Source organism: Centrocercus urophasianus, unplaced genomic scaffold (assembly GCF_019232065.1).
Source record: "Centrocercus urophasianus isolate 14NV4802_14NV808 unplaced genomic scaffold, USGS_Curo_1.0 seq_15, whole genome shotgun sequence".
Classification (NCBI taxonomy): Eukaryota; Metazoa; Chordata; class Aves; order Galliformes; family Phasianidae; genus Centrocercus; species Centrocercus urophasianus.
The window spans coordinates 31,173,500-31,193,499 of NW_024884697.1; the positions used below are offsets into that span (position 1 = coordinate 31,173,500).

A 20,000-nucleotide genomic window follows, 5' to 3' on the forward strand; every position below is an offset into this window, starting at 1 on the left:
AACAAACAAAAAAAAATTCTACTGCTCAGCTCAAGAAGTTGCTTGACACAAAGTCAATCATTGCATCATTTCTTGATATTTCAGGTCTTGCCATCACTAATCCAACACAGGTCTTGGCCTTTTTGGCACTTGCCTACTTACAGAATAGATGCAGAGTTTTTGCAGATTCCAATAATCACTGCTACGTGAATTTAACAGCCAGTGGGATGAGATGGGAAACGGATGGATTTGAAAACTGGAACTTGAGAAATACACAGCTGCATGTTATTTAAGGGCTTTCTTACACTCAGTTTTCCTGATCTTTAGTCTTCACAAAACGTGAGAAAATTGTGAGAAAAGACTGCAGAGATTACTGTAGGTGAAGAAAGGGAGGGAGCTGCTACTGATGTGTTTAAAATACTGTTGAACTCCACCGTGAACCTGCTTCGAGTAGCATCTTCTGTTTTAAACTGGAAGAGAGATCAGTGGCACTTGTAACAGAAGATGAAATGTGTGTGTAAACTTTTGCTAATTCAGTTTTTCCCTTGTTATTGGCTTTCCCTATGGTGCTGTATTTTAACATGCAGTTTTTTTAAATTGGTTTTTTTTTTTTTTTTTTTTTTTTTTGCTTTTAGGTATTGTCCAAACTGTAAAGAACATCAGCAAGCTACCAAAAAGTTAGACTTGTGGTCGCTTCCCCCAGTACTGGTGGTTCATCTAAAACGCTTTTCCTACAGCAGATACATGAGGGACAAGTTGGACACATTGGTTGGCTTTCCAATAAAGTAAGAAACCTAAGTATTTTGGTGCTAGAAGTATAATGCATGACTGGGCATATGTTTAATCCAACAATTATGTAGAGTGGTTCTATTCTTGGATTCCTTGCATTGGAGCTATTAAATACAGATGACAGTAGGTGAGTATTAAGAAGTCTGTCAGTGTCATTGGGCAAATTTACTGGTTCCATTTGCATTTCTCAGAGTCAAGGAGGTGCGTTGTCAGTGTGGCGTAGTGTATGTTTGTTTTGAGGAAAATGTAAAGTAGAGGGCTCAAAGACCATTGCAGGGTGAGATGGTTTACAAAAATATTAACTTGAAATCTTTTGGTTTGCTTGTGTTTTTTAATAGTGATTTGGACATGTCAGAGTTCCTTATTAATCCAAACGCAGGGCCGTGCCGTTACAACTTGATTGCTGTCTCCAATCACTATGGAGGAATGGGAGGAGGGCACTGTAAGTTATTTCAGATATCATCACTTTACATGTCAACTTTGTATATTTATTTTAAATACTGATCACTTTCAATCATTGGCTTTTCTTAATGGTCGAGGGATTATTTTTTTGCTTCCTTCACAAGAGTTTTAATACAAGAATCTATGTGAAATGAGAGTTCAAGAATGATTGCAGGTTCTTTTTAATTTTTAGTTCCAGATATTGTGAAAAGTGTAGAAGAAGAGTTCCTTTGGAGCTACTGTTCTCTGACAACTAATTTTGTCTTACTTGTATTTTTGTATACTGTAGATCTCCTTGAAAGCAGAGAGAATAATGAAGAAATGGTTAAGGGTTTTCATTTCAAATATTCTTTCTCTATGTATATTTTCTTTATTTAGAGGAGGAATGTTATTGGTGGTGGTGTTTTGAAAAATTGAAAACGCCTGATTATCATGACAGGGGTTTTTAGTAGGTAAAAGCGTTTTGCCATAACAAACTGTAGCAACTGGAACGGACTGCCCAGGGAGGTGGTGGAATCACCGAGCCTGGGGGTGTTCAAGGAAAGGCTGGATGCTGTGTTGAGGGACATGGTTTAGTGGGAGCTATTGGGAATAGGTGAACGGTTGGACTGGGTGATCTTTTAGGTCTTTTCCAACCTTGGTGATTCTATGATTCTAACTGACTGTAATGAATCTAGGAAGGTACAAAGGTTGCACTTTTCTGTCTTAGATACTGCTTTCGCAAAAAATAAGGACGATGGAAAATGGTACTACTTTGACGACAGCAGCGTGTCAATTGCGTGCGAGGATCAAATAGTGGCAAGTACCCTTTGCTCTTCTACAACTGAGACTGTTGGTGATACTAACTTGAGGGAGTTTAAATGAACCCAGCAGTAAATCTGCATGTAGTAGTTTGTCTCGTTCTAAAGGACTGTACACAACAAAAATGTTTTTCTTGAACATGCAGGAAGAATCGATATGAAGCTTTTGATCTCTGTGTAATTTCACGTTATCGACTTGTAATTGATTGTAAGTGTTTTGCCTGGAGTCTCATCACTGTCTTGCACTCTTTTACAGTCCAAAGCAGCGTATGTGCTCTTCTACCAGAGACAGGATACAATCAGTGGAACTGGCTTTTTTCCTCTTGACCGGGAAACTAAACAAGGTGCTTCAGCTGCCACAGGCATCCCACTAGAAAGCGATGAAGACAGCAATGAAAATGATAATGATATAGAAAATGAAAATTGTATGCACACTAACTAATGGAAGAACTAGAAGCCATAAAAGAGACTTTCCTACAGGGGATACCTATTGAAAGAGTGAAATTGCCCACCAAATTAAAAAAAATAAAAATCTGAGATGGGGAATTTCAGATAACAGAATGTAAATCTTTATTACATTTTAACATGTGCAGTACTTGAAGTGAAACAATAAAATCTTTAACAGAAATTGTCTCTAATGCATTTACAGTCTTGTATTCACAAGCTATATATAGGAAATCACAAATAAACCCCTTTTAAGTTTTCTGCTGCTGTTCTGATGGATTATGTTTTCTTTGGTTTTGGATGTGAGTTAATGACTAAAATGTTAAATCTGTGGACTTCTGACATTTATTTTCTTAGTACTGCAAGAATACTACTGCCAAGTCTAGTTTCTGGATGAATATATTCATGTCCCTTAGGCTGTCACACAGACTATAAGTAAAAATGTCATAAACATAAGCAGTAGTTTCAAAACATCAAATTTCTATGTTTCTCCCTAAAAAAAAGAAAATACCTTTTTTAATTTGATCATGATAGAAGAAATAGCTTGAAAAGGTGTTTTAACCTTTTGTGATATAGTTGTGCATCCAGAATATTATGTTCACCTTACTGCTGCTGTGGAACAGGTTCTGGATGTCATGCTGCATTAACAAAGTTTTTCAATTAAATGTAAGTATCCTTTGTTGCTTGTTGGAATCTACTCTGCAAACATAATTCCTGTTATCTTGCTTATAAGACATGCATAATTTTAATCTGATGTCAGTCCAAAATTTAAAATTGTGCTGTAAGTCCTCTCTCCCCAGTTTTCATAGTTTGACAGCTTGCAAACTACTCTGTAATAGGGTCAGAGTTAATAGTATTCTGTATCCATAGTAATGACTGTGTATCGGGCTTAGATGAGAATTTCTCGATATAACCTACCTTTAAATCATTAATGAGCAAGTTGGTTTTAAAGGTAGGCCTGTTAATTTTCTTTGTGTGTTCCTGTTGGAATTCACCATAGCCTTACAGCTCTGAAAAGGTAACTCATTATAAGAGAATTGGCATTTGCATGTTCAAGTCAGAACCTGTACAGTATATAAGGCATAAGAACTTTGAATTGGGTTTCAGTTAATTGTGTTCAGGGGTCCAGGATGCCAAAATAAGTGTGACAATTAGAAACATTTTTTAATTTGCTGCTTTCCCTTCGATCTAGTTGGAAGAATGTATTGTTAATTTGTATACAATACTGCCTTTGAGAGGAACCCTTGATTGCGGGGCACATTTCACATATCTACTACCTGGAGAATGGCTTTGTGTCCCACTGTTCAAACAGATAATTAAAAATAAAGATAAAAGCAAAAAGTATGACGTTCTTCACTTGAACTAATCAAATACAATAGGTTATAAATTGTGTATTGTAAATAAAAGTTCACTCTGTGAGTGCACATTTTGGTAAATTATTTATTTATGTTAGCATTAAAAAGTTTAAAAAATTGCATTTGACCAGGATATAAATGAGGTATGTTGGACATGGCTTTGCTTTATACCTTGATATTAAACTGGTGTTTCATCCTGGTATTTTAAAGCTGCTTTGAGGTTTTTTTTTTTTTTTTTTTAAATGTAAACTAACCTCCTGCATGACAGAGGTTAAAATTTTGTCTGCACTTGAGTTCACTTGGGTTTACATTTGAAATGCGCATGTTTATTTATACAGATTTCAATAAAGCTATTCAAGGCCTTATTTAGTCTTTCAGTTTCTTACACATTCTTTTACCACAGCCTTCGTGTAGTGAATAGTCTTTATCTAACCAAAAGATTTATGTGATCGATTTTAAGAATGGCTACATGATTACCAACATGAACCGAGAGTAATGGCATCTCCAGAAGATAACATGTATGTGTAGGACAGATTCTCTTCTGTCCTTGTTCGGCTCTGAAACATTTATAAGGCAACAAAAACAAACCTTTGTGATTAGCTTTTCTTTTAAAATTTTTTAATAAGTAATGATCAAGTGACAAGATATTAACCCTGAGATGGTTTGTGGAGTGAGGCAATGTATTTTAAAGTTAGACAAACTGGCACGGTGCAAGAAAAATGATGAAAGCTTCTTGCTTGGAAGTGTGGAAGACAGCAGTGTGATACAAAGCTAGCGAAGGAAAACTGTGTGTGAGTTTAACTCACAGTAATCAGAGCACTTCAGAGACAAATGTGGAGCAGAGGAAGTAAGCCTAGAGAAGGAACCACCTTTTTGAGAATCGTGCACAATTTTCCTTCTCTACCAAAAGGGCCCCGTACAAGAAAAGCAATGGGAGTATGAGTGTATCATGTTGGCCTATACCTTGCTTGGTAGAGTTTGTGTTTTCTTTTTATAGAGATTTTAACTTGGAAGAAAGTTTCTTAGAAGTCCTGTTGTTGGTTGTATGGGCCAAACAAACAGGACTGGACTGCTTGAGCACCAGGTGTAAAACCGGTCCGCATGTCACAGATGCATACAATGGTTTGTGTTGTAAGGGCCCTCCAATTCCCTGCCGTGGGCAGGGATGTATCCCACCAGTTCAGGCTGCCCAGGAATCCATCCAACCTGGCCTTGAACACCCCCAGGATTGCAGCACCCACAGCTTCTCTGTGTAACTTGTGCCAGTGCCTCACCATGCTCCTTGCGCAAGGTTTCTTCCTTACATTCAATCTAAATAGACCATCTTTCTGTTCAAAACTTTACAAACCCAATGTTCTCAGCCTTTCTCTTTAGGTGCTCCAGCCCTCTGATCGTACTCATGGCCTCCTCTGGGCCCCCTCCAACAGCTCCACATATTCCCTGAGCTGTGGCCCCAGGCCTGGATGCTGTATTTCCAGTGGAGCCTCACGAGGGTGGAGTACAGCAGGGCAATCGCCTCCCTTGAGCAAAACCAACAGAACTCCGGACCAAGATTTTCTTGTGGATTGGTTGGAGTTTGGTTTTTGTGTGCGTGACTCCCTTCTTGGTGCAGTGTTACCTGCTTCAAAGCTTACTTTCAGAGTCAGTTCTCAGTAGGCATTCTCCAGAATGCAACTTCCATAATCTGGGAGAGGAAGCAGAAATTCCATGAGGTCTCTTTGCTTTAGGCCTTTTTACAACATGGTGAGGCTAACTCCTAAAGGTTGTTGTAAAGTGCCAGTTAAGGAAAAATAACATAATTTAATGTTTTATGACGTGGGACTTTTTTATTATTTTTAATTTGGTTTCCAGCACGCTGAGCTTATAAGCTTCTTAACCAGATACGAAAACCAACGGCTTTTCTATGTGAACATCTCCAAGATTTCTGGGAATCCGGCCAAATTGATATTTTGGTAAAATTATGTATTCACATGGAAGGGATAATTCATTCAGCACGGACAAGCTTAAAATCAAAGCTCCAGAAAACACATTCTTCACGGTGCCTATCCAAAGGTGTTGGAACTCATCTGGTGCTTTAAACAGACAAGGAAGTGGTTCCTGCCCTCTCTCCTTGTGGGTCACTTCTGGCAAAAAAAAACTCTACAGCACCGGGTTGTTTGGAGCTGCAGTGACAGCTGGTTTTTTGGCGGTTCTACGTGTCAGCATAAAACCCAAACTGGCAGGGCACAGAAAGCCTCGTGAACGCGATAGTCACAGAAACAAAACAGAGTGGGAGGCAGAAGACAGCGTGCAGCTCCCAGCCACCGCGCTGGTTCTGTGACAGCAGCACGGGATGCAGAGCAGGGCTGTGGCGAGGGGAGGTGAGGAGGTGTGCCGTGACCTCTTGTTTCAGTTGGCTTCAAGCAGCTCTCTGGGTGCTTTGGTGCCATTCTGTTCCCTGGTCTCTTTGTTAACCGTTTGGGTTGAGGTCCTGCCTGCCTTCCTGGCATGCTGAGGTGATGTCTGCGATTTGCAGTTGAGATGACAGGTGAGAAGAGCTGTCGGATAACACCCCCCAGATGACAAAGGACACTTTTCAGCATCTGCAGCAGTTACTAAGGGGAAGGCTTGATCCTTGCAGCTTTCCCAGCAAATCTGCACTCTGTTACCAAGTGCAATGTGTTTTCTAAGCGTTTGAAGTCTTCTGGGGGAAGCCAGAGTGATAGTCAAAGAATTCAACTGGCAGAGCTGCAGCTTTCCTCAGAAATTGTTCTTTCCTTAATATCAGACTAATAGCAGAGTATGATTTCAAATTGTTTTCAAGTACTAGTTACTTCGACAAAGAAAACCACCATAAATGTAACAAGACAGAATTAATATGAGAGCTGTATTTGGTAGAATAAATATTCCTAATGAGGAAGCAAACTACGTTTTTTCTTTGGAGTTTATTGTCCTTTTCTGTGGGTGGACAAACTAATTGTGAAAACAGCTCCACTTTCTTATTTCCAGGGGCACCACATGCATCCAATGGAAGCAATCTCACAGAAGATGAATGAAACTCTGGAAAGGTACAGAAGCCCTGGACGAGTCCAAATGTGACAAACCTATGGCCAAGTACCACATTAACTAGGGAATGAATGGGGCTTCTGTGTGCTGGGTGGCATTAACAGTCCTCCAGGGTCAAATAATTGAGAGGACTGAAAGAATCATGTCGATCAGTATGGTTTTAGTCAGCCTCGTTGTTATTGATGTATTTTTTAATTATGGGTGTTCTAAATTGCAAAGTAACATCGTTAAGATCACACTACAGGCATGCCTAGAATAATTTAAGTGCTTGACACCTAATTATCACTTTAAATATCACATCAACATGATTATCATACAGTATTACCCAATACATTTTCAAGGAGTAGCAACTGATCAACAGTTTTCACAAATCATTGTGGAATAGGGGCACTGCGGGAGAATTCAGAGGTTCTTGTTCTCAAATTAATGTTTTTATTTGGTGTGTGGAATACTCACCTCATAGCCGTACAAAGTGGGTTATATCCCAGGAAATAACATATATCCAAATCCAGCCCGAGGGGCACGAGGCTCAGTGTGAGCTCCCAGTGGGTAACAGCAGCATGAGAACTCCTCTGGGACGCAGAAACAAATACAGGAGATTGATTTAACCTTCCTAGGTCTGCCTGCACTACGGATCCTGGGAACATACAGTGTGCCAGTTACGACCTTTTTAAAGTTGAGATGTAACCTGGGAGACATTATAGAAAAAAAGATATATGATATCTCCTTTTTGTTCTTCCACTCTGGTGCTGGATGAGCACTGCTGCTTGTTGATAGGATTTCTGCTGATGAACACTGGCAGGCGCAGACGTGCCCATGTTGAGAAGCACACCACTCCTCCAAAAGGAAAATTAAGAACTACAAATCATGCAGTCAAAATAAAGTCTGTTGTGGGGGGTCTGAGGGTGGGGAACCCATTCTTCAGAATGCAATGAAAAGCATGGGGAAAGAATTCAGGAGCACGCTGCTTGTTTTCAGCATCTGTTGATGCTATAAAACACACACTGCTCTGCGGGTGGGTGTCAGTGTGAGCATCTCACATCTGAGGAGGAAATCCTCAGGCAGAAGGGACGGTAATTTGTAGCTCTGCATCATCTGTACTTGCTAAGAACTGCTGCAAAGAACATATCTTCTGCCAACTCAGATATACGCTTATCTGTGGGATTCAAGAATTGCCAGTTAGAAGTGCTCACATGGTACTCATTTTCTTCTGCAACCTCTGATCAGAGGGGAGAGGGTTCAGGTCCTGCTTTAGTTCTGCTCCTCCTTTCCAGGTGAAGCTTCCACACAGGCTTCATTGATGTTGGTTGATTGTGCGTGAACTAAGAGCTGCCTGAGGAATTGAACAGCATCTGAATGATCTATTCATTTGGCAAGACTGGTGTTCTGTGTCGTTTTGCTCTGAATGACTTGGATCCTAAGTACTAACACAGGCAGTAAGCTGAGATGGTGCCTTGTTCTGTCTTCAGATGCCCAGTTCAGCTATCCAGATGAACAGATGTCTGAGTGTGCTCACGGTGCCAGCACTCCCCTCCAAGGGCTGTGCCTCACTGTCCCCCTTCTCTGGTGTCTCCACAAGTGCTTCTCCATTGTGCCTTCATGCTGCAGCACCCCTAGATTTGCCCCAGATGTTCCTGTGCCAGGCACAGCCCTGCGCACTGCAACCAAAGGAACTGCTCAGGATAAGTGTTTCTAATGCACATACAGCAAGGGCAGAATAGGACCTTGAGAAGCAACAGCATATTTTAAAGTGGTGAAAGGATTTGGAAATGGGGGAAACTTGGACTACTTTGTTGAGAAGTGCTTTTTGTTAGACTTCAGGTTGGTTCAGCTCATTTGAGGCCCCATCTGCAGTACTGCATCCAGGCCTGGGGCCCTCTGTACAGGAAGGATGTGGAGCTCTTGGAGCGGGTCCAGAGTAGGGCACTAAGATGATCAGAGGGCTGGAGCACCTCTCCTGTGAGGAAAGGTTGAGGGAACTGGGCTTGTTTAGGTTGGAGAAGAGAAGGCTCCAGAGAGAACTCATTACTTGAAAGTACTTGAAAGAAGCATATAAACAGGAGGGGGAATGGCTGTTTACGAGGGTGGATGGTGATAGGACAAGGGGGAATGGTTTTAAACTGAGACAGGGGAGGTTTAGGTTAGATATTAGGAGGAAGTTTTTCACCCAGAGGGTGGTGATGCACTGGAACAAGTTGCCCAAGGAGGTTGTGGATGCCCCATCCCTGGAGGCATTCAAGGCCAGGCTGGATGTGACTCTGGGCAGCCTGGTCTGCTGGTTGGTGACCTGCACACAGCAGGAGGGTTGAAAGTGGACGATCATGGTGGTCCTTTTCATCCCAGGCCATTCTATGATTCTGTGATATGATATGACTATCGGTCCATGCAAGTTTTCATCTCCTGGACATTCAAAAGCAGCAACTCAAAAGCAAATACACTCATACACAAACATTTGTAGGACAGAAACATTGAGACACACCTTTCCGGACTCTGCTGGGATTATCAGTAACGGCACTTTGATTTTCATGTCTTTCCTTTTAAAAAAAAATCTCTGCCATCATTAAGTTCCTGGCTACTGACACCATGTGAATGCTTCTGTTGTTCACTATAAATCATTGATATACTCAATACACTTTATTCTTTGGATTCTCCACTGAAAAAAAAGAACCTCATGCTTCAAACTAACCCAGTTCTCTTCTGGACAACAGAGTCAATGGAAATGTTGTGATGAAGTACAATAATAATGTTTGGATTTCCAATGCTAATAACAACAGTCAACAAATGGGATGGAGACAATAGGTGTTTAATCATAAAACATTGATTCTTAATTGCTTCAGTTAACTTGCTTTTATATAACTTGAGGGAATCAGACATAAATTGATTTTTGGTATCAGAAATAACGCCCTAGATGTTGTCTTCAGAAAATGTAACTTTGGACACTTCTGCAATATTTTTGAAATAAGTTCATCAGGAGATAAAGAAACTTTTAGAACTACCCACTGTGGGCACTACACAGATGTGGGAAGCATCTCTGCAGTCTTCTGATTTCTGTTTGGTTGACATCGTGCTCATTTGAAAGTATCATTTAGAGACCTCATTTTTATGATGCAAATAACTCCCTTAATATCAAGTGTGATAGAAGATAATATCTCAGTTTTCCCAGTGGCATTTGGCCAATTATTAGAATTTTACTAACACGATATTCCTTCTTTGAAAGAAGAAGCCCACATAGGAATACCAACCTAATGTAACCCATAAAATCTTCCCAAAAAGTTATATGAACAAATGTACAGTTAAAAAGGAATCAAAGCAGACTTAAAATTTAAATTTACTTACTCCGTTCATGAACAAAAATACCCAGCAACCCGATGGAAGGAAAATAATCATCAGAGAATCACTGGAGTTGGAAGGGACCTCTGGAGATCATCAAGTCTGACCCCTGGCTAAGCAAAGGAATGGTGCAGAACTGTGAATGTATAGAAGAACGATGAATCACAGCTAAGACAGAGGCAGGAATATAGAAAGGCCTATACAGCACAAAATACAGCAGAAAAAAATGAATGTAATGAGAAAGTAGCTGTAGAATGCTAATAGGTGAAGGCACGGTGTTTCAAATAAGTTCTAAAAAAAAAAGCAGCATCCTATGAATAAAAAAAGCAAGTACAGCAGAAGCCACTAACAGGCGACCGAATAGGGAAAGAAAACAAAAGTAATTTCATTCCTAGTAATGGATTTAACTTCTTACTGAAACCACTAGAAAGAAAACGACCTACAGGCGATTCTATCACATAATGAGGATTTTTTTTAAGTTAGTAACAGAAGAGCCATGCCACGTGATGTGAGTCCTCAGTCATTACCACATAGTTTATGTGTCCAAGCAGAGGATAATTTTGAAGGACAGGTTAACAAAAGAAGGCCCCAGTGTGTTGAAGGGGAAAAAAAAAATCCAGTGTTAAATTGTCAGAGATGCTGTAAATCTGTTAGCAGGGCTGGGCCTGGCCCCCTCCTGACTTTGTCTCTCACCCCATTTGACATTCAAGCCCATCTGTATCCTGCTTGCCCAAGAGTGGCCAAGCTGATCAGGAGCACAGCCATTTTGTGAGGAATTCGTCAATACTCAGTGTGTATTAAGCACTTATTTTGAATTTGCCATAGGTACAGGTACTTGAATACAAACATTTCTGTTTGTACATGACCCAGGACAGAAGCCTCCTATGAGATAATCCTGCTTTATTTGAAATACATATTCACACACGGAATTGGTCTGTCTACTCATTTTACTACAAAGGAAAGCATTTGGCTATACATGACTGGATTTCTTTGGATGTCTTCCAATAGCCTGAGAAGTATGTTCATTCTGTTCATCTGCTTTGACTCAATCTGAGACATAGAACTTCTTTCAGATGCTGCTTATGAGCACAACCACACAGGCAGCCACACAAATATTTACACAAAGGGCAAAGTCCTCCCAGTGAAATGTGTAGAAAGGACTGTTTTAAGAGGCTTACACTCTTCCAAAAGCAGCAAAGATGAGCACAGCTGAAAAGGTAAATCGACGCCTCTATATCAAAACCTCTTCATCAAGATCTCTTCCGTGAGGAATCTCTGACCCTGCAGGTTTACAGAAAGAACTGCCTGTAAACTGCCCAAGTGGTCACACTGTAATCAGCTTTGATAAGAGCAGTTCTGGAGGCACTCAGCAGCACAGGGCCACGCTGGGTCCTGTGGGCCATGCCAGCAGCAGAATGCCCATGTAGAGTGCTGGCCTCCATGCCACCTGGGGGAGTACATCTATTCACATAGACACATCTTCTGTATTTGCAGATTCTGCTGCAACATTGGCTACACACACAGAAGACACCCCTAACACAAAGGACACACAATACTCCATTCAGTAGATGAAAACCTTCCTTCAGGAATAGCATCACCCTGCAGCCCCAGGGCTGCAATCTGGAATGATTTTCTTTAAGGATTCACCAAAGCCTGAGGAGACAGTGGCTTTTCATCTCTGCTAGAGCAGCCCCAAAAAATTATTTTTGCACAGGGGAACACTCTTCTGCTCTCAGGTGTTGCTTTGTGATTAGCAGATCACCTGTAGGCTACAAGGCATCTGGAAACGTTCCTATACTTCTCATACGTACAACCTGAAAGAGAGATAAAAAGGAAATGATTAAAAAGATGTAGGGAGACTTTTGGAAAGTCGATGTGAGAGCAGCAATGTAAACAGACTGCAGCATGATGTGCATTTCTGACATGTTTATGTTGTGCGCCCTGCAGTTAGGATGAGATACTTGGGAGACTGTGCCAGGGAGCGCAGCTGAACCCCGTCCCGTGCAAGAGGCCTGGATCAAATAACACTGCTGGAACCATGATTATTTTTGCTTCAGCAGATCTGTGCCTTCATGTATGCACTGACATTCCTGACCATGGCCGTGCAGATTGCGGTGAATTCCGATGGAAGCAGAACATCACTGAACTTTCTGAAGAAACATGAGAATATTCCATGCTACATTGTCTGCTAAGGAAAACTCACAGGCGCTACCTGAATAAATAACAGTTCAGATACAATGTAAATAAGGACAGGCTCGGTTTAGTGCCTGGACTACGTTTATCTCCCAGGCCAGCCCCATACCTCCTGTGTGAGCTGGAAAAGTTATTTAATCTATTCTGACTCATCCTCAGTTGTCAGTGTGAAGAGTATGGGTGCTGCTCAAAGATTTTCTGACTATCAGGTATCTGTTTGTTGTCACACTGTGAGCTCTAAGACAGCAATAAATTAATTCAAGCAGTGGACAGCAGTTCTTTCTCAGAAAAGATTTTAACAGGTTCAGCCAGATTCAATTACCAGTGCTCAAAAGGGCAATGCAAAACAAAACAAAAACAAACAAACAAACAAACAAAAACCACCACCACCAAAAATTAACAACCCAACCTTTGAGAATCACTTCAGACAACATGAAAGCAAGAAAAGTTAAAAAACAGCTTTGCTGGCTGGTGACACAGGAGGCGTGAACACATCTATGCCTCCAGCCGAGATTTGTGTATAGGACCTGAAGTGACGGTGCTGCAGCTTCATGGAGAATCTAATCATCTAATTATCTCATGCATGTCATAGGTCTACAATTCTGGGCATCCCTACTTCACATTTTTGTTAACGTTCTTAAAGATAATGTAACATAATTGCTGATAGTTTGCAGATGACGAAGAGGACAAGTCACCAGCAGGCAACTGGGATTGCTCTGTTAGTTGACTAAGCAAAATAAAATGTGTTAACATGCAAACGTTCAAACAAAACTCCTACTACTCTGTAAATACATGCTCATATCTGTGCAAAAAATGAACACAGCCTAAATGTTCAAGAAGGGGAGTTCATTCACCTTGTTTTAATTTATAATCTAAATAAAAATACGACATTTAATATCTTGAAGATTGCTTAGTAGTATGTATAGATTTGTAGTAGTTACAGAAGTATACAGGAGGATGGGTAAAATAAACCCAGAGGAAGGACTACAATTCTATTCATCAGCACGAGGCCGCTTTTATTGCCACAGTGACATCCAGGTTTTCCCTCTGTATGCTGTGGCAACTGTCCTGGTTTTATCAGTATTCCATATCATAACACCACATGACAGGCACATTGACTTCGTTCTTGTATTCAAAATCTGAATCTGTATACCTCTACCAAAAAGGACTGCAACTAGAGGCAGACACCTGAAATGAATACAGCTGAGCACTATTCCATCCTTAATCAAATCCAAAGGCCTGATGCATGTCACTTGGAATGAATATGAACAGTGGTTCTGAGAGGTAATTGAATGAATCACAAGAGGTCTCATGAGCATTTCTGTTGGTAATTAGGGCAATAGAGCTACGGGGAATGATTTCAATCATCCGCTGCCCATCGCAACATATAATTTAATAACAAAACAAGCAACCAGATAATAATTACAGCACAACACCAGGTTTGCCTGAAAGCCAACAAGCATTTCAACGTGCTAGTCAAAAATGTGCTCTTAGAGTTGTCCACACATCTGCTCCACTTTCTGATTCATAAGTGACTGGAAATGAAATAAAGGCATTAAAAGCAGGTCAAGATAGGCAAGCATTTTTACCTGTGATTATAAGTATGTGCAATAGTAGCTACTGCAAAGATTTGCTTCTATAGTAAGTCACCCTCACACTGATTAAGCATCACTCAAGATTCCTGACTAGTTTACTTTAACCACTCTGTTTTAACTTAAGTAATAAATCTTCTGTTCTTACAGAAAGCGTACAACAGAATAAAGATATGCTAACGAGACACGTCTGAGATTCAGGAACTGTACAGCTCCCATGTTTGGTATTCAGCAGGTCCGAAGGAGGTTACAATTCTGCAGGCACTTACATGATTCACCTTCAAACCCACGAGCAATCTTTTTGTACTTGGTTGGCTGCACTGAGCAGACAGTGTCAAAGCAGTAGGTGAAATGATACGTATGACAAATGTCAATGACAAAAAGTGAAAGAGTGCAAGTAGAACACATTTTAACCTAAGTTACTGAGATTTAAATGTCAGACACACAATGGCCCTCACAGAAGATATGCAGGAGACTGCACTTAACCTGAAAAAAACCTCTTCTATTAATAGATGTGTTGCTTATTTAAGTCATTTTATGCTCAATTTCCTCAATTACAGTAGGTCTCCATAAATTCATAAGTGCTCCACTTGATTCAGACGTGTCACAATGTATAAGGAACAAGTGTGATATTAAAAAGTCCTAATAATCTCAATTTAGGAAGCAGTAAGAATTTCCCAGAATATGTTACCGTAGTATTTTTTATGAATAATTCTACATTCCAGCACTATGAATTGGGCTATTACAACTGCACATCCAATTTTTGTTTGACATTGTTAGAAGAGAGTGCTGTTAATCTGCAGAGAGGACAGCAGACAGCTAAAAGCTAAATAGCGTGCAACATAACATTCAACTAGCGAGCGACAGTAAAAATCTGTCATGGATTTCAACAGACCCAATAAACTCCAAATTCTACAGTGTAATGAGAAAATTACTTTAAGAATCAAGTATGTTAATCTTTTTTGCTTGTGAAAGTTGTTAACACATGGTCCTCTCTTTCCTGGTCTGCAACTCTGAGCACTGACCAGTGAAAACGGCGGAACATCAGCCAGAAACAGTTTTTATTTCCTTCGAAAGTAAGGCTTTTATCTGCGAGGAAGAATGGAAAATCAACAGCTATGGTTTTGATCAAAGAAAATGTAATCTATCTTTCATAGAAGTTGTTGAACAGGCATTCGCAATTTAAAAGCAGTCCCCCTCCTAACCTAGATGTTTGCAGTACTTGTTTTGGTAAAACAAGAAAGCCTGCAGGAAATAACTGTGCACCTGCACTTCATGACATAATAACTTGCTTCCTTTAAATGATATTAATCTCAATTCTTTCTACTTGTCTCACAGTTGTTCACAAGGAAATATGGCAGCAGGACATCACTTTGACTAGAACAAGAGCTGTTTAACTCAAGATGTCATATTCAAACAGATTCTACCCAAAACACTTAGTCCCTTTTTGTGAGAAAGGCAGTGCTACAAGACAGTTTCCTGACCCTGGTTGCACAACAAAGAGCAGTCCTTCTACTTGAGGCAGATGCTTACCAATACGCCCACAGCTGCCTGTGTCCAGCAGATGGTATAAAACAGACGTGGAAAAGCCCAAACAACAAAAAGGAAGTGAGCAATCGAAGCTTACCCAAGAAATACCTACACACAGTCATCAGTTGCCTTAATTGATTTCCTCAGTCTCCCAGCAATCCATCCAGGTTTCTCACTGAAGTATTTGGATTTAAATGCCAGTTGCCACTGAGACTGAACACCAAAATGCAATTGATTCTGAAAATCCTTAGCAAAATGCTTACTGGTTAAGCAAATAAATAGCACTACAGAAAAAAAACACTTTTTTTTTCTTGTATTTAAACATAAAAATCGAAGTCCTTGAGAATACATCAGAAAATGCATTTTGAATCTCAAATGTTGCAGAGTCCAGGTTTGTCTTCACTGAACGCTGAACAGGTGATATCCTGACCTCGTCACATGAGAACGCAGCCTCTAACTCTGACCACCTGATTTAATTGTGCCAACATTTCCTTCACTTTCAAAATGTCACATCCATTTATCAAGCACTGCCAAGTTAACAGCCGGTGGTTTGAAAACGATGTAAAAATAAAGACATTAAAATAAGTTATTTATAAAGCAATCCTTTACTTCTTGCTTCTTAAAGCAAACCTAAGGGCTTATGTTGACAGATAAGGGCACAGACTAAAAGTAGCAGTGCTGTGCCACGGGCAACCTCCATGCCACACGATATGCAGTGTGTGTTACATGACTATTTTTCTTTTGTCACTAAAAGACACACACAAAAGATGAAAAACAATCTTTATAGAATCATAGAACGGGCTCGTGTTGGAAGGGACCTGAAGGATCATCTAGTCCCAACCCCCTGCTACAAGCAAAGTCGCCAATTGCTGGATCAAACACTAGATCAGGCTGCCCAGTGCAGCATCCAGCTTGGTCTGAACATCTCCAGGAATAGGGCGTCCACAATCTCTCTGGGCAGCCTGTGCCAGCACCTCACCACTCTCTCTTTGAAAAACTTCCCCCAAATCTCCCCTCTTTTAAACTATTCCCCTTGTCCTATCACTATCTACCCCACGTAAAGAGCTGATTTCCCTCCTGTTTATAATCTCTCCTAAAAGATTGGAGGGCTTCAATGAGATCTCCCTATAACCTTCTCTTCTTCAGACTGAATAAGCCCAGCTCCTTCAGCCTGTCTTTGCTGAAGTGCTCCAGCCCTCCTACCATCCTCATTGCCCTCCTCTGGACCATTCCAATAGCTCCACATCCTTTCTGTGCTGGGGGCCCCAGACCTGGTTGCAGTACTCCAGATGTGGCCTCACCACGGCAGAGCAGATGGGGACAATTCCCTCCCTGGCCCTACTGCCCACCCCTCTTTTGATGCAACCCAAGACACAGTTGGCCTTCTGGGCTGCAAGCACACACTGCTGGCTCATGTCTGGTTTTTCGTCCATCAGGACCCCCAAATCCTTCTCTGTAGGGCTGCCCTCAAGGAGTTCTTCTCCCAGTCTGTACTCATACCTGGGAGTGCCCTGACCTAAACGCAACGCTTTGCACTTGGGATCCTCGAACCTCATGGCATTTACCTGGGCCCACCTTCCAAGTTTGTCCAGGTCCCTCTGGATGGATCCCTTCTTCCTGCCACCATCAACTCAGCGCAGCGTCATCTGCAAACTTACTGAGGGTGCACCCGACCCCATCGTTTATGCCAATCTTAGAACATTCTCTGAATAAAACATAGGAAGTTCTGAAGAAACTCGTTTTTTATTTTTGTCAAGGTTCTCAAGACAAAAAATTAACAGACTACAGAAAGGGGGGGGGGAGTTTTAATCTCGCAGGAGCACCGGCCGGCGGGCACTGTGAGGAGAGACGCACAGCGAATGGTTACTGCGGCAAGGACCAACACCTCCGGGAGAGGTGAGCGGCTGGGATGGCGTCCTGCAGAGAGCAGCCCAGGACAGCGCTCAGCCTGCGTGGCACCCCCTGACGTTACCCGGGGAGCGCTCAAACTGCGCTCCGCGCACCCCCTCCCTGCCCCTAAAAGCCAGGCAGCAGCCCAAAGCCGCGACCCTTCAGCACCTCCTGCCCGCACTCCTCTCGCTGCGAGGCCGCCATAGGCCCCTCCGCGGCATGAGGAGGCCGCGCCGCTCTGGAAGCTCCCCGCGGCCGCTCCGCCCGCCCCAGGCCGTGCGGCTGACGCGCGGCGCCCGGCATTGTGGGAGCGGGGGGGGCGGTGGCGGCGACCCGGGGAGGGCGGGCGGCGGGGAGGGAGGAAAGAGGCCGCGGCTGACGGGTTCCGGTGTCGGGCGCGGACGTGTCGGCCGGGGCCGCGGAGCCGGAGGCGCTGCCCCTGCCCCTGCCCCGTCGGAACATCGCCCGGCTCGGCGCCGCCATGTCCGGCACCAGCAGCCCCGAAGCCGTGAAGAAACTGCTGGAAAACATGCAGGGAGACCTGCGGGGCCTGAGCCTGGAGTGCAGGAAAAAATTTCCTCCCGTCAAGGAGGTGAGGAGCGGCCGGGCCGCAGCGCCGCTTCGGAGGGACGTCACGGTGCGGGGTCCGGAGGGAGCCGGGTGAGGCGGCGGGGCGAGCGGACCAGGGGAGGCGGCGTTCCCCGCGCCACGGAGCGGCGCTGCGGCCGTGGGTCGGCCGGGACGGCTCGGGTCCCGCGGCCGCTGTCAGCGCCGAGCCCGCAGAGCTCCCCGGCGGTGTTAAGGCTGCTGAAGTTTGGCTCCGGCTCGGTGCCGGCGCGGTGCGGAGAGAGGCGGCCCCGCTCCGGCACGGCCCCGCCGGGGAGCCGCGGTTCTGCGTCCCGCCGCGAGCTGCTGTGCCTTGTGCCGGCTGGTGCTGCGGCTGAGCCTCAGCAAGCCTGACAGACAGAAGTTGATTTCTTCTCCCTCCTCAAAAATCCCGTTCATAAACGTGTGTTAGTAGCACCGTCTCTGTATTTCTTCAAATCCTACTTTGCTCTAAACGCTACCCGTGAGTTCAGTAATCTTAACTGCAGAATGATAGAATATCCCGTGCCGGAAGGAGCCCAAGGGGACCGTCGGCTCCAACTGCTGGCCCCACACAGTGCTACCCAAAATTCAAACGCCGTGTCTGAGAGCAGTGTCCAAACGCTCTTCGACCTCTGGCATCCCAGGGCCGTGCCTGCTGCCCTGGGAGCGTGGCATTACTTCAAGTTAGAGACAACATTTCTGATTTTCCTGCAGATAAAGGACACAACTGTGTTTCTCTGGTGTGTGTTACGTAGTTTAGTTTAACTTCTTCCTCACTGCTACTTGTTGTTTTGAATGTTTCTTCTACGCAACAGGGAAAAAGTACTGATATATTAACTTGGATTAAGCTGTAGAACCAGACAAGTACCTGGGAAATATGAAGAAGACTGTCAGTTTAGAAGAAAGTAATTATGCGTGTACTATGGCATTAGTTCCAATTAAGCGATAGCATATTTAGTGTCATATAAAGCATTGTGTGCTTGAGCAGGTGAACTGAAGTGACTGTGCTTGAAAGGCATGAAGGCACCTGCAGCAGTGTGTTACCTGTCATTGCAGGTTGTGGAGGAGTGCTGGTGTATTTTGAGAAATGGTGTAAGTCGTGTAAGAACAAGAAGTGGCTGCAGTCAGTAGAAGGGAAGTAAATCTCTGTGTTTTTGGGGGAGGTCTCCTGTGGTACTGTGTGACTCCAGGTGGGCTGTTTGGCACCTGAACAAGCTTTCAGCTGTGTTGGTGTTCAGTCTCTTCAAGATTCATGAAGGGGATGGGCAGTGCAATTATTAAGTCCGTGTTTTTAATGATGCTGCATTACATTTGCCATGCTGAAGGTTTGAATAACCTCTGTGTGTGCAGTGCTTGCTTCATGCTGAGCGTGTTTGCCATACTCCCATGCGAGTGTGACTTCTGTGTTCCCTTTTACATTTCCACTGTGATTTGCATAGCTCACCTTGTTACTGAAGCACTTCGGATGAAGTTGTTCATAGTTGTCGAGAGTTTGGATAGTTGTGCTTCTGGAACAGCAGTGAAAGGTGTTTCTGGAGAGGACTCCAGCTGTGGGCTTTGGCCTCAGAGAGTTCTGGGGTGAGCAGCAACAGGGGCTGAGCAGGACATGTGACACAGCTGCAGGAAATGATCTTATTTCCTTGCTGCTGGAAGCTTTTTTACTCCTCCTGATTCTGAAGGAAGCAAGTATTCCTCTTTACTCTGAAATAGCAGCTGCTAGACAGGTATTATAATTGCATGCATTTGTTCTAATTGTGATTGGATTTGACTGGAGCCATCAGAGGAGTGGCATGTTCTTCTGAGTGTCTGGGATTAGCACCAACTTTTTGAACTATTGTAGAATTTGTGAAATATATTTTTGCTACTTCATAATCTCACCTTATTTTTCTCTCTTACAACACTGTCCTCATCACCATCACGTGCAGTATAACTTACGAGCTCACTTTGCAGCTTCTTTGCAACTTCCTAAAACTTCTGTGTAACTTTGTGAAGTTACTGTACTGTGAGGGGCCTACTGAGAAGTT

The 20,000-nt window shown here is 42.9% G+C and overlaps 2 protein-coding genes across 3 annotated transcripts in view; both read left to right on the forward strand.

Moving 5' to 3' along the window:
* USP15 (ubiquitin specific peptidase 15) overlaps positions 1-4,173 on the forward strand; it is a 63,841-nt gene extending 59,668 nt beyond the window's left edge. Inside the window, exons 19-22 of the mRNA XM_042815731.1 lie at positions 615-764; positions 1,107-1,210; positions 1,919-2,007; positions 2,266-4,173. Coding sequence (XP_042671665.1) covers positions 615-764; positions 1,107-1,210; positions 1,919-2,007; positions 2,266-2,451 — 529 coding nt within the window. The 3' untranslated portion in view covers positions 2,452-4,173. The remainder of the gene's footprint in view (positions 1-614; positions 765-1,106; positions 1,211-1,918; positions 2,008-2,265) is intronic.
* A 13,640-nt stretch (positions 4,174-17,813) lies between these two features.
* Positions 17,814-20,000, forward strand: part of MON2 (MON2 homolog, regulator of endosome-to-Golgi trafficking) — a 75,319-nt gene continuing 73,132 nt past the window's right edge. For both annotated transcript variants that reach the window (XM_042816413.1, XM_042816412.1), the window contains exon 1: positions 17,814-17,980. In XM_042816413.1, the coding sequence (XP_042672347.1) occupies positions 17,870-17,980 (111 nt within the window). In that variant the 5' untranslated portion in view covers positions 17,814-17,869. The remainder of the gene's footprint in view (positions 17,981-20,000) is intronic.